Below are 13,152 nucleotides of genomic sequence, written 5' to 3' on the forward strand. Positions count from 1 at the left end.
TCCTATTTGTTATTCTCGTTGTCGCTCTCTTTTTTTTTTCTCAAAATAAAATAAAATAAAATGAAATAGAATAAAAACAAGGGGTCCAGCTATGTTGCAACAGTGGTACGGTACCACTGTTGCTTTCAGCCATTTAATCTTGCTAATGCAACTGTACAATTATAGATCCAATGACTGAAAGTAACAGTGGTACCGTACTACTGTTGCAACATAATTTTGTCCAAAAACAAGTTCATTTTATACAATATAAATATAATAAATATTAAATTTTATTGAGAGGAAATATTTGAAATTGTGGATATGTATTCGATTTAGTATTTGAAAATTATTATCGTTATTATAATTATTTTTTGATTGTCAATGTGAACCGAATATAATCATATTTCTTACATAGTTTTGGCTCATATTTATATCCTAATGAATTTAAAGTGGACGTACGTATGCGGTTGTCCATTTTCTTGAAATTTGAATGTACATTAAGACCTTATTGTATATGAATATTTAACCTTGGTCAGTACAGTTGAAAGCCTAAAAGAATTTTAAGAAGCGGCAGCGTTCAGGGTTTGGAATCGTAGAATTTTAAGAAGTAAAGGGGCATAGGGTCTGTCGGAATTATTAATTCAAAAGTAATTTTAAAACATTAAAAAAGTTAATTTTAGTATTTAGTAAAAATTTTAAAAAATCATAACATATTTGTAAATAAATTTTGAAATACGATTTTAAGAATTAATTATATCTTTTAATACAATTACACAAACATTTTCACATTTTACATAAACCATTCTTGTTCAATTAGGAAATGAAATTATTTTTTATTATGAATTGTTTTGAGAGAACAACATAAAAAAAATTAATGAAATACAAATATTATATTTTAGTTGCCAATTATTATATAAAGACAATAAAAACACCAATATATATTGTATATGTTTCTTTATATGTATCAGTAAATTTCATTTATCATCATGCTTTTAAAAATTACATCATCTTTTAAATTCACTAAACATTTTTGCATGCCGATTGGTTTTCTTTGTTTCTTTTTTCTTTTTTCTTTTTAATTTTATATGTTAAATGTTACATATTTATATTTCTCAAATCACATCATTTTTTTCAAATAAAATAATTGTTAAAAAAGTTGCGATATTACAAGTAACGATAAAAACTGATCTTTTTTTTTTTTTTTTTTTTTTGAGAAAAAAAAAACAACCAAATTCGTAGTAAAGCCCAACTGCCCAATAGTAAAGACTAAAGAGTGGTAGCGTAATGTCTATCACATGGAACTGGGACCCAAAACTCCGAAAATTTCAAACCAATCAAAAGGTGCCACCTCCAAAATCCAATCACAGCACACAAACTTGAAAAATGTCCCAAAAATTTTTTTTAAAAAAAAAAAAAAATTGAGGCAACGCAAAAAGGCAGGGCGCTTCACACTTTTTCGATTTGTTTCAAATCATTTCAACTCCCTCCGTCACGATCTACATACATATCAGTCTCCCTAAACGTCGTCGTTCTACTAGCTAAGTCAAAGCTTATTTTCGTTTCCTTCGTTTCTGTTCGAGGGTTTCCTGCGAGTTGGCAAATTGTGTAAATTACGTCAACATGAAGCTGTTCAATTTCCTGGCTCTGGAGTGATTAGGGTTTCTTTTCTGCGGCTAATTTGGGGGGCTATTGTTGACTTCATCCAGTGGGAAATTCTGTTGTATGAAGAGTTAGGGTTTCCTTTTATTGCTATTTTGGAAGTTTATGCATCTAATTTCAAATTTCTTCCGGATACCATTGGAATTTTAGGGGTTTGGTGGTCAATTCGTTCTATAGATAGTTAGGGTTTCTTTCGTTGACCTTGCAAGTGTGTGCTTTTTTTCATGGTATTTATGTATTGGGAAGCTTATACGAGTTTCAAATTTAGTGTTCGTAGTTAAATTAGGGCTTTTTTTGGTACTTATTTCAGCTACCAGTGTGAATTTTGGTGCATGAAAGCTAGGACTTCTCTGGGTCTGGGGTGAGAAATGTTTTATTCACAGTTTATTTTGGCCAAGAAAGGGCCTTTAGGAACTATATGGATAGCTGCCCACTTGGAGAGGAAACTCCGAAAGAACCAGGTGGCTGATACCGATATTGGCGTCTCTGTAGGTTAGTAATATTTATCATTTTCTTTTTAAATTTGAAGGTCTCCTCACTTTTTTCTTTTCTTATTGCTGAAGTAATAATTAAAAACTTCAAGTTCTTGAATTTTTGTTGATATTTCTTTTATCCACATAGACTTATTGAGTGCATCTTGACTCGGCTAAAGCAAAATTATTGGAACTTTTTAGTGGTTGGATTTTTCGTATTGAAATTAAGATGTTGAAGACATGTACCATGGAAAATTTTCTATTTTTTATAAGGATGAGATAGAAATTTTGTGTGGTTTCTGTATGAAACACCATCTACCGAAGGCCCAAGTGATTTTTACTTTTTCACAACAATTTATAAGATAACAAGAAGAAAAAAGTCAATCAGATATATTCTTAGTTAGTTTTTTGTCCCTTCCGTGAAACTTCAGTTGCTCTATATGTGCAATGATGTTTGTTTTTGCTCTAATTGCAACCTGTGTTGCAAGTTCAGTCTCTTTTGTTATATTATGTATTCATTTCTCAAAGCTCTTGTCTATTTATACAGTGCGCTGCTGTTGGCTTCTTCCTGTTATAGTTATTAGTTTAATTTTCATTTGCATTTGTATATTGTAACACAATCAAATTATAGAGAAAAGAACATGGCATTGTCTGGCTACTACATTTTTAGATATAAGGAAGTAACTTTCTTGTACAATATAAAAAAAACAATTGGATAATCAGTATTTCAGGATGGTTAAAGTTGTAAAAAAAAAGTATTCTGGTTGAAGTTGTGCATATTTGATGAACTTAGATTATCTGAGTATCACAAACTTAGAAGGTTGATCTTTGAAATAGTAGATGCCTGGTAGCATCGTTGCAAGTGTGCAATATATATTCAAATACGCATCTATTGGTTCAAAATGTCCAGATCTATACTCATTAATATACTTTGTCTTGTGTTTCTTATTAAGAAAAAAGAATCATTGCATAAAGTTTTAAATCAATGTTATGCACCAATGACTGCGCTGCAGTTGAGATGGCTTTAGGCTTAATTATTTTCCAGATTGGACCTATGGGTTGAAATCTTCAATTTGCTCCTGTATCCTTCATTTTGCCTTTGTCAAACCATCACTCTCGTCTAATTGCCTCTTGACACTAGGTACTTTTGGCATTCATTGAAGTTATAATTTCTTCTCTGTTGATGTGCACTTGAGCTTATCCTCCTGGAGCTTCAGGGAGGGAAATCACTTTTCGGGACCATGTGTATTTATCATTAAAGGGTTTGATGCGATGATAAAACTATAATGTCATTAATTATGCCTAATCTGCCATTTATTGGTGATTGTCGCATCCGATCTTAGTTATCCAAGAAAAGAAAGCCATTTAATGTTTCACATTTTTGTTTCAAATTTCTACTTCTTTGAATGTCTTTATTGTCTTTGTTTCTATACTATCATCTAAGTTCATCTAACATAGAATGAATTTGTCCATTTGAGCAGACTCTATCCTATTTCCGGATGTGCCTATTGCACTTCGTTTGTCCAGCCATCTGTTGCTTGGTGTAGTGAGGATATATTCTCGAAAGGTGAATTACCTTTTTGATGATTGCAGTGAGGCTTTGCTTAAGATAAAGCAAGCTTTTCGCTCCACTGCCGTTGATTTACCACCAGAAGAATCAACTGCCCCGTATCACTCAATCACCTTACCAGAGACTTTTGATCTTGATGATTTTGAGCTGCCAGATAATGACATTTTTCAGGGGTTAGTTCCAAAATTTTCTCTTTAATTTACTCTTAGTTTTTGTGTTTTCCATCGATCTAAAACATAGCTATTGAACCATAGTCACGAGGCACAAGTTTTATGACAGGGCTTGCCCAGGAGGTGTTATAAATCCATGTTTAAACCATTCCTAATGAGAGACTTGTATTTAAAATGTAATACTGACCGTGCCAGCATTACTTCTGGGAGCCTTTTCTGGATATTTGGCAGATATTTTGACTAGTAACTGACGTATTTACTTCCCACTTTATCTGATTGATGTTATAATGGGTGCATATTGATAAATCATACTTGTGGTAAACTTATGTCATGCTGCATTCTTGGAATATCTTATTAACTTCTAATTGGTTCTGCAGTAACTATGTCGATCATCACGTCAGTACAAGGGAGCAAATCACTCTTCAAGATACCATGGATGGCATGGCATACTCCACATCACAATTTGGATTGGATGGTAAGGACTTATGCATGTCATCAACTGGGTTGGATTGATGGTTAACCATGTAGTAAACTTTTTATTTTTTATTATTTTATTGATTATTTTGTTGATTGTTTTTAGAACGTTTTGGTGATGGTGATGCTTCCCAAATGGGTTTGGACCTTGATGAGGTAATTATTTTGTATACTTCATCTATTGTTGGAAATCTTCTTCTTAACTGAGTTCAGATGTTATAAATAGTCTGATAGATGTGGCTGAATTCACAATTGCATCCCTTCTTATGATACAATGATGAACAGCCATATTAAGTTGTTTGCACGCGATTCCTTTGACTTAACATTTTGTATTTTTCATCCTTTGTTTTTAACATCCTTTTCTATTTTCTTCTGTGGAGTGATGGATTTATATTTTTTATCAGACTTTTCTACCCACAATAGTAGTTGTATCTTGCAGTTGATAATTTTTTCTTGTTAGCTGTGCTCCTTCACCCCATCCATAGTTTTTTAAATTTTTCTCTAAAAAGAAGAGTGCTGGTTGTTTTTCTTCTTACGCTAAAATGTTGTTTGGAATATTTGGATTTTTTTTTTCCCGTGTTGGCCATATTTTAATTCTTTTTCTTTTATTAATCACTAACAGGACCTGTTATTAGACAAGGGTACTGCTGCAGGGCATGGAGTTTCAGAGTAAGCTCCTTATATCTATGGCATCACTCTTTGTCTCCATCAGTCATCCTTTTGTTTGTATACCCGATTTTATGATTATTGTTGTGAATTATTTGTGTCTGGGCATTGCTATTTGGTTTTATTCTTGATAACGTCTTTCTATATGATTGATATTTTACTTATCATTCCTGCTTTCTATTTTCAATGTTATAGAAATGTAGTTGATTTTATTGTTTGTTGTAGACAAAGCTGTCATTTATAACATCTAAATTGTTCTAATTCATTACATCAGGGACTGTAATTGTTTATGTTGATTCAGCTGTAAGAATAACCTTTCTGATTTGTGAATTTTGCTTCCAGACGCTCAATACAATTTTAAATTTCCTGTTGCCTGTTGTATTTGTAGAGTCCATGGCTGTCTGGTTTAGCCCATTTAGATGAGAGTTTATCAAGGTTTCAGATTTGTCATGTGTTTGATTTAGGATTTGAAAAGAGTGATGGCTTGAATAGCTCAATTGTGAAGTACATGCATATTCTTGTGATAGATTGGTTATTACTTAATTGGCTGCAGGGACAGCGGTAGAATCTACTGTCTGAGGGGGTCAGTTTATGCGAACAAGAACTACTAGGGCCAAATTATATAGAAAAAGGCTAATTTAAAGTTTTAATTTTGTAAAAGTACATATTATTTCCGTATTGTATTATAAAATATTTCCACCTTTAATTGCCTGTTGTTGTGGTGGCTTAAGATGCTGATTTATTCTAAAATGTTTAGAACATTGAATGTTCTGATGTAGCTTATTGTCTAATTGCAGTGCTGATCCTCAGGGATCTGTCAAACCGACGACACATTGGGAACAAGATAATATAAGTGAGCGGATGAATGAAATTTCTGAAGAAAGAACAGTGAATGATGGTGCAAATCAGGTTGATTTCAATGTTTTGATATATGATGGCCAAGTTTCATTTTCATCAATTTCTTGCATGTGTATTTGTAGTTGGTTATGCTTTATTGTGGTATCATCGCTATATCTTTCCTTGTGAACAGCTTGAAAGAGTTGGTTTGGATGCTGAACCCATTGAGTATGCGGAGGCACCTTCGACTCCTGGATTGGTGCAAGAGCCAAACTTGTCTAGTGGTCAGAAAGCTCTGGCCAGTTATGATCACTTTGAATCAGAAGATCAAAATTCAAATGAATTGATGGCTACAGAGAGCAGAGTAAATGATCTAAGTAATTCTGATTGTCACAATGGGGATGGCCACACTGCTGATTGGCCTTTGCACAAGGATTCTAATCATGATACCGTACAGTGCATGCTCCCTGAGAAGAATGGCTATCATGTCAGAGATGCAGCAGTCAAACAAGCAGAATCACTTGGTGAGTCTGTTAAATCTATGCCTTTTGTACCAGATGGTTCAGAAGGGACCATTAATCCTCTAGATGGTTCAAAAAGATTTAAAAATCTGCAAAATGCTCCAGGCATGCTGTCTGGGGAATCCCAACAAGTCAACTCAGACAAAACTGCTGCATCCCTTAATTGCACTAATGTCACCTGTGATATGCAAGACCTGAATCCTGAAACTTGTCCGGGTAGCACCAATATGCCTGTATCAGAAGACCGTCTGGCTGATTATCAAGCGTCAAATAAGAAAAAGTCCCATAATGATGCTGAGGTTTCTGATAATGCTGCAGGATCAGGCTCACTTGTGGTTGTTGATGCAGATATTCATGCTTGTCCGGACGCTAAGGATCCCAAGATGTTGAACATCGATGTTGCTCATGAAGAGACAGCATCTGTTAGTATTAACGTGCTAAAACCATGCAGCTACCATACGAGTGACCCTCATATGTCATCTCCTGGGCATGATAATTCACTGGCTCAGAACTTGCAACCTCTGGGTGTTGATCTACACTCATCAGAAAGATCTAAAATGAATCAGGCTTCTGTTGATGTGCAAGGTCTGTATGGTAAATTTTATGCATGTATTGATGCAAGTTACTGGCATACATGAGGTTTTAAATTACTTATTTGAACATCCACTTTTCTATAGGTGAAGAGTGCTATCTGACAGACGTTATGCAATCTGAGAAAAGTCAGATATCAGGGCCTTCTGTATGTGGAGATATTCAAGAAGATAACGGAACATTAGATGAGCCGTTGGACAATGCAACTGCCAGTAATAATGAATTAAAAAAGTTAAATAATTCCATCACTTCTGATTTGCCTGCACCAGAAAAGCTACTGTCTGTACCAGAGGGCCTTCTCAACAAACCAAATGATTTGATAGTCGAGTCTACACCAGAAAAAGAAGTCTTAGCTGGGAGTGGTGGGGTTGATGCTGGAAACAAACTTAATTCTGGAAAAAAGCGAAGTTACACAGAGAGTACAATAACAGTGGAGAGTTTAAACTCATCCGAATCCTTTGGGGTGGACAGAACTAAGAGAAATTCAGAGTTTATCCCTGATGATGATGATTTGTTGTCATCAATTTTAGGTATCAAAACTGTTTCTTTGTTGATTACAGAAAATATAAAAATATACATTTCTGGTGTATTATGACTTAGAAGATTCTTGAGGTGTATTGGCATGTATGTTATCCTTCTATAAAAATGTGTTAATCGCTGAATTGATTTTACTATTGTTTGCTTCAGTGGGAAGGAAATCTTCTGTTCTCAAAATGAAGCCCACGCCACCTGTCCGTGAAGTTGCATCCAGAAAGCGTGCCCGATCTGCATCCCAGACTAATGCTTTGAAGAGGAAGGTTCTTATGGATGATACCATGGTTTTGCACGGCGAGTATGTTCTCATTTCCAAGCTTGTTGCGTTCTATACTTTCTCAAGCTTATCAACTAACCGCTAGCTCCAGCTTCTTCTCTTCAATTAAGTTTATCATCATTTGAATTGTGAACTTGTTTTAGCGAAATTATTTTTTCCTGTCGGGGCAGTATAGAAAAATTAGGTCTCTTTCCTTCACCTTCTTGTATAGCAGAGTGCTTCCCTGATTTATGATGACGGCTTTGCTATTTGAGCTGTAGTTTACCACTCTATTGGTTATATTAGCTTAGGAGAGATCTGATTGGGCTTTGTTTTACTATGTCACTCAAGTAACTGTGGGGTGTTCTCATTCCAATTTATTATTATTATTTTTTTTATGGTGCAATCAATCTAAGCATGCTTGTTCTCATCTATTTTTCCTATGAATTCTTGTTTATGCTAGACCCACATCTTATAATTAATCGCTGATCTGTTTTCCTGCTATGCCTTCTGCAGTGTAATACGTCAACAGTTGACAAATACTGAAGACATACGTCGCATACGGAAAAAAGCTCCTTGCACTGGCCCTGAAATTTTGATGATTCAGATGCAGTTTTTGGAGGATGATATTTTTAATGAACCCATATTTACTGGTGAGTTATTGTGTCAAAGTTTGAGTGAATCTGGCTTGCCGCCTTCTTCTGTAATTGAAGTAATATGATCTTTATTTGTTTTTTTTCCCTTTCCTCCTTTTGATATTAGATTCTCTCTCTCTCTACCTCACCGTCTCTCCACTTGCCATGTGTTAGGTGTTAGTTGATTTTATTTTCGTAATTAATTTGTTAATCTTGCGTCACCTATTAGCGAATAACACATCAGATGCCAATCACTTGGGATACAAACTCTGTGTCCTAGCTATGCCATTTAACCTCCACTGAGTTACCATCTCTTCAACCTAATGACAATCACATATCCCTCTTGTAACATGGGGAATCTGATTTTGGTGGTGTGATATTAATCTAGTCAGAAGTTCTTCTTGTGGAATATCAACTCCCCAATTATATTTATACATCACTGTGTCGAATTGGTCTTTGCTTTGATGGTACTAATTTGTACATGGTTTTCAAGGGACTTTTAACATCTCCATTATAACTAAATGATTTGCCTTTGGTTAATCTTTCAGGTATGTCAGCTGAACTAACGAGTGTGCACTGTGAAATACATGATCTAAGCAAAATCAGTATTTCTGAAACCGACAAAGATCATGGTTCTTCTGAAATTGCAAATGATATTGGGTGCTCTATAGCACCTAATGTAATTGAAGGTGGAAAGCAAGGGAGCAAAGAACCTGTGGCTCTCAGAAATAATGGCGATACGCAACCTGCTGAGACTTCTATCCAGACTGAGAGCCATCAAGGCATTGACCATCAATTTGGTGCTCAAAATACTGATGCTCAAGGGCATATAAATTCTGATACTGATGTAGTTAAAACAGTGCAAAATGAACCTTTGGCTGAATTAAATGAAATGGACGTTGACAGAGGAAATGTTGAAGTTGCTGAGGAGGCTTCTTGCTCTGTGAATCATGGGTTTGGAACATCATCTCAGACTGATGTTGCTTCTGCAGAAGTTTGTAACCAGCCAACTGGAGATAAAACGAACACTGTAGATGCTTCTCTGCTGGTGGATACCGTGTGCTTGACCCCTGAGCCGACGGTGGATGCACAACCTGTTGAAGTGGGCACTTCTGTAGCAAAAATGGACAATGCAAAAGGTGTTGAAGACACAGAAGTTATAGACCGAAACATTGAAAATATTGTTGCAGTTGAAACGGAAGCAAAAGGAACGGATGGGGTCTTGGTGGAGGAAGGCAAAGTTGGTGTATCTGTTGAAAATGGAGCTGATGTTGAAACAGATCGTTCAGTACTTACTGACGCAGTGAATACTCAAGAAGGTGTATCTCTCGAAACTGGAGGGTACAATGACCTGGCTGCTGCAAATGGTGACAATAGTAGGCTAGAGGTTAGGAATGAGGATGGACCTCTGGCTGGGGACTGGGGTTCCAATGGGAAGGACCCGACCTCTAACCATATGTTTAGTGAAGAACCGGTAATAGATTCTACAAATTCAGTTGAACTTGGTGGAGACACAATTAATGTTTCATTGGATGATGGAAAAAGTCAAGTTGATTTACGGAGCCCGATGGATGATGGAAGAATGGTAAGTGGTGTAAGTTGGATCGTCGATCTACTTCTTATTTTGGGTATGCTTGTAAAGTGTTTGCATTTGTTTTGCGGGCTTTCCTTCTTCTCTTCAAAGTTGCATGATGAAGATTCCCATAATATTTGTCTTCTATGTTCGCATTTTTTCTGTATTTTATTTATTATATATATATAAAGGATAAAACTGGGAAGCATCTAACCAAGTGCCCTAAATACCATCTTCCATGGTTTTTGTTGTTTTCCTGGTCTCTTGTATGGTTGCATGTATGATCCTTTCCTGCTTGAAGTGACAGTAATATATGTGCATGCTTTTGTAGTATCACAATATACCTTCATATGTACTCTCTGTTCCTAGTATGAAATGAAATTTCCTGTTAACTATGTATTAGGTTGCTTCGTGACTGAAATCATTAGAATTGATCCTGGTTGGTTTCCCATGGGATTGACACTCTTTAATTAAGTTTTGTTTTCCCAAATTTGTTGCTAATATATACCAATCTTCTAACTTAATCCTGTGATGTATATTGCAATAGACAGTAATACAGATTGAGTTGTTGGGATAAACTAAAATTATGAGATAAAGGGAGTACTGGCTTTCTGTTCTGTTATTCCAGTCATGTCACTTGGGAGAAAAATTAGTGGGAGATTAGGCAATTTCTAGAATGTATGAGTTTGCTTTTTGTTGATGTAACAATTGCTTTGGCGCTGATAATTGGTACTCTTATTAGAATTGAGTAGGCCCATACAGAATTTTTGAGGCATGCCTTGATTACTTTTTGCTCTATGCTGCAGGAAATTGAAGAAGTAACTATTGGCAATGATACAGGTTTGCTTCTTATTCTCTGCTGTTTTCTGGCTTGTTTTTTGTTTTGTGACATATTCTTAAAGTTAAATCTCCCCATGAAATGTTTCGGAAGGAATTACTTAAAAAGTCTGAAACCTCTTGTCTGGGTACTTTTTTACATCCTTTTAAATCAATCTTATAGCTTACTAATGTTTGAATCCAATGGTTGGCTGGCCTTTTATATCTTTTTAAGGTTTTCATTCTGTTTGGTACCTGAGAAGCTTCATTTTCCATTGGGGAAAGGAAATAACTTCTAATTTCTGATAGACATGCCTGTGGATGTGATAATGTTGGAAATGTGTTTTGGGATTGTGAGAGTGCAGTTCCTTGTGATTGTAAATTAAAAATGCTTCTTCTGTATGTTTGTGCTCTGGAGTCTGTTGGTTAATTTTGTTTTTCATTTTTTCTTTTCCAGAATTTTTGAATGTAAATGATGATGAAGTAGCTGAAGATTATGATGATGGTGACGGGTGTCCTGAGGATGCTCGTGTTCTTGAGAATAGTGGATGGTCTTCCCGCACCAGGTGTGTATGCTTCATGTGCATGGTTTGTTTTCTCAGTGTGTAACATATTGCAAAAGTGTGTTTTTTTTTTTTAAAATAGAAAGGGAAAAAAGACAGTAACCATTATTACTACTGAAGAATATTTCCTACACTGTTTGTTGGTCTCTCTTTCTCTCTCTCCAGTTCAAAATATTTATATGGAAAAATATTTCTTGGTCACTCATTGCTTCCCTTGCCCATTCTCCATCCCTCCCGTTCTCCATAGCGAGCTTTTTCTCCTTTAGAATTGGTGTCATATTAATTGTTTGAGAAGTGATAAAGTTGTATGTTAGTGTCAGAAAAACACTTGACCGTGGTTCAACTGATAGTTAAGTGTCCAAAAATTGTATTTAATGTCAAGGCATGCGAAGTAAACACTATCACAACTACAAACATAACAACTAACACTAATACAAGTTTTTGTAATTGGATTAATATGATGGGGATTTAAACACAAGACTACTTAAATCAACCTGCTTTTGATTGCATGTTAGTATTTAATCTCAAATAGTTATATATGTTCCCTCTGGGTCTGTAGTTATATATGTTCCCTCTAGTCTTGTTAAAGATGATTGGATAGATTAGTTCCTATGTTGGGGTTGACAATTTTGTTCTGTCTGCAATTTTAATAATGCAACTAGTTGATGATCGTTTTTCTTCTTGCTTTGATTTTTTCAGGAAGTGGCTTTATTCTTACAATTGCTGATACTCTTTGTTGTAGGGCTGTTTCCAAGTATTTGCAAACTTTATTTGTTAGGGAACCTGTGCAAGGAAGGAAGGTTCTTGCTCTGGACCATCTATTAGTGGGTAAAACTCGAAAGGAAGCATCAAGGATGTTTTTTGAAACTCTGGTATGTCAATCAAAATTTTAATGGATTGAAATTGTGCTTGATCTTCATGTTGGATAGACATATAAGAAAGTAACATACTTGTATGCTGACATCACATTTCACCCCTTTTTATTAACTCTTTTTTTTGGGGGGGGGTTAATGTCAAATAGTGGTTAAAATTTTTCAGAACTGGTGGTTTCTGCAGCTCGTGTGGTAACCACATAGCTAATTCAAGCCTCTTCTTATTTCCTGACGTTTGCCTGCCTTGTTGAGTGTTGCATCTTAATGATATTATTCATTTTTCTTGAACTTCTGTTTGTCAATGAATTGTCTGGCAAATTTCATCTCCTTTATGGCTTCACAACAAGTTTTTATGCTAGTAAAAACTTGAAATGGTCCATAGCTTAATGAAAAATTATGCGAAATGTCAGGTTCTCAAAACAAAGGATTACATCCACGTAGAACAGGCAAGGCCTTTGGACAACATTAATATAAAGCCTGGAGCAAAACTCATGAAAGCAGACTTCTGATTCCTCACACATAGGAAAAAGCAGATACTTTTGGAAAGATTTATGTAGTTGGTAGTTTGGCTGACGCTTGATCTGGATCAGATATGATCTCTTCATCACTGGATTCTTTTTTTTTTTTTTATTATTCTCACTTTGGTCTAAATTATCTCCTTATTTAGTTCATGTAATTGGTAGGTTTAACAGCAGGATCAAGCGGGACAGATTATAAAGTTGATTGTAGCAAGTGTTGTAATGGATCATAATTATATGTATATATATGTGTATAATATTACTAGTTTTAATTGAAGATGATAATTATTTGTTTATCGACTTACACAGTTTATGCTTGTATTTCCTGCTGGCTCTAATAAAAAGATCTGTTCTGTATTTATTAAATTATATTTTAACAGGGGAATTTACTTTGTATTCTGTGATGGTGTAACATTGTTGATGGATCTTTAGTTATGATACTGGT

At 35.1% G+C, this 13,152-nt stretch overlaps 1 protein-coding gene across 4 annotated transcripts; it reads left to right on the plus strand.

The window, feature by feature from the left end:
• The first annotated feature begins 1,383 nt into the window (after positions 1 to 1,383).
• LOC102622501 (hypothetical protein) lies at positions 1,384 to 13,011 on the plus strand. Of its 4 annotated transcripts, none has more exons than XM_025094221.2 (16): positions 1,384 to 2,130; positions 3,253 to 3,431; positions 3,593 to 3,854; positions 4,229 to 4,326; positions 4,432 to 4,481; positions 4,948 to 4,994; positions 5,789 to 5,900; positions 6,022 to 6,934; positions 7,027 to 7,470; positions 7,628 to 7,772; positions 8,247 to 8,383; positions 8,914 to 9,950; positions 10,745 to 10,778; positions 11,212 to 11,320; positions 12,060 to 12,189; positions 12,600 to 13,011. In XM_025094221.2, the coding sequence occupies exons 2-16, from the start codon at positions 3,398 to 3,400 to the stop codon at positions 12,696 to 12,698; spliced, it is 3,651 nt and encodes a 1,216-aa protein (XP_024949989.1). In that variant the 5' UTR covers positions 1,384 to 2,130; positions 3,253 to 3,397; the 3' UTR covers positions 12,699 to 13,011. The 4 variants fall into 4 exon arrangements, with proteins under 4 accessions (XP_024949989.1, XP_024949988.1, XP_006468629.1 ...); XM_006468566.4 differs by lacking the exon at positions 3,253 to 3,431 and having other exon boundaries at positions 1,385 to 2,130; positions 6,022 to 6,352; positions 6,455 to 6,934; XM_052435309.1 differs by lacking the exon at positions 3,253 to 3,431 and having other exon boundaries at positions 1,385 to 2,130; positions 6,022 to 6,352; positions 6,698 to 6,934.
• The last annotated feature ends 141 nt before the right edge of the window (positions 13,012 to 13,152 follow it).

This window comes from Citrus sinensis, chromosome 2 (genome assembly GCF_022201045.2).
Source record: "Citrus sinensis cultivar Valencia sweet orange chromosome 2, DVS_A1.0, whole genome shotgun sequence".
Taxonomy (NCBI): Eukaryota; Viridiplantae; Streptophyta; class Magnoliopsida; order Sapindales; family Rutaceae; genus Citrus; species Citrus sinensis.

What these genes read in the sequence shown, in the direction of transcription:
- LOC102622501 (XM_025094220.2), top strand. Translation starts at nt 2,007, where the DNA reads ATGTTTTATTCACAGTTTATTTTGGCCAAGAAAGGGCCTTTAGGAACT. An exon ending in AACTATTGGCAATGATACAG is followed by an intron (nt 10,779 to 11,211) that starts GTTTGCTTCTTA and finishes TTTCTTTTCCAG; the next exon opens with AATTTTTGAATGTAAATGAT. An exon ending in GGATGGTCTTCCCGCACCAG is followed by an intron (nt 11,321 to 12,059) that starts GTGTGTATGCTT and finishes TCTTTGTTGTAG; the next exon opens with GGCTGTTTCCAAGTATTTGC.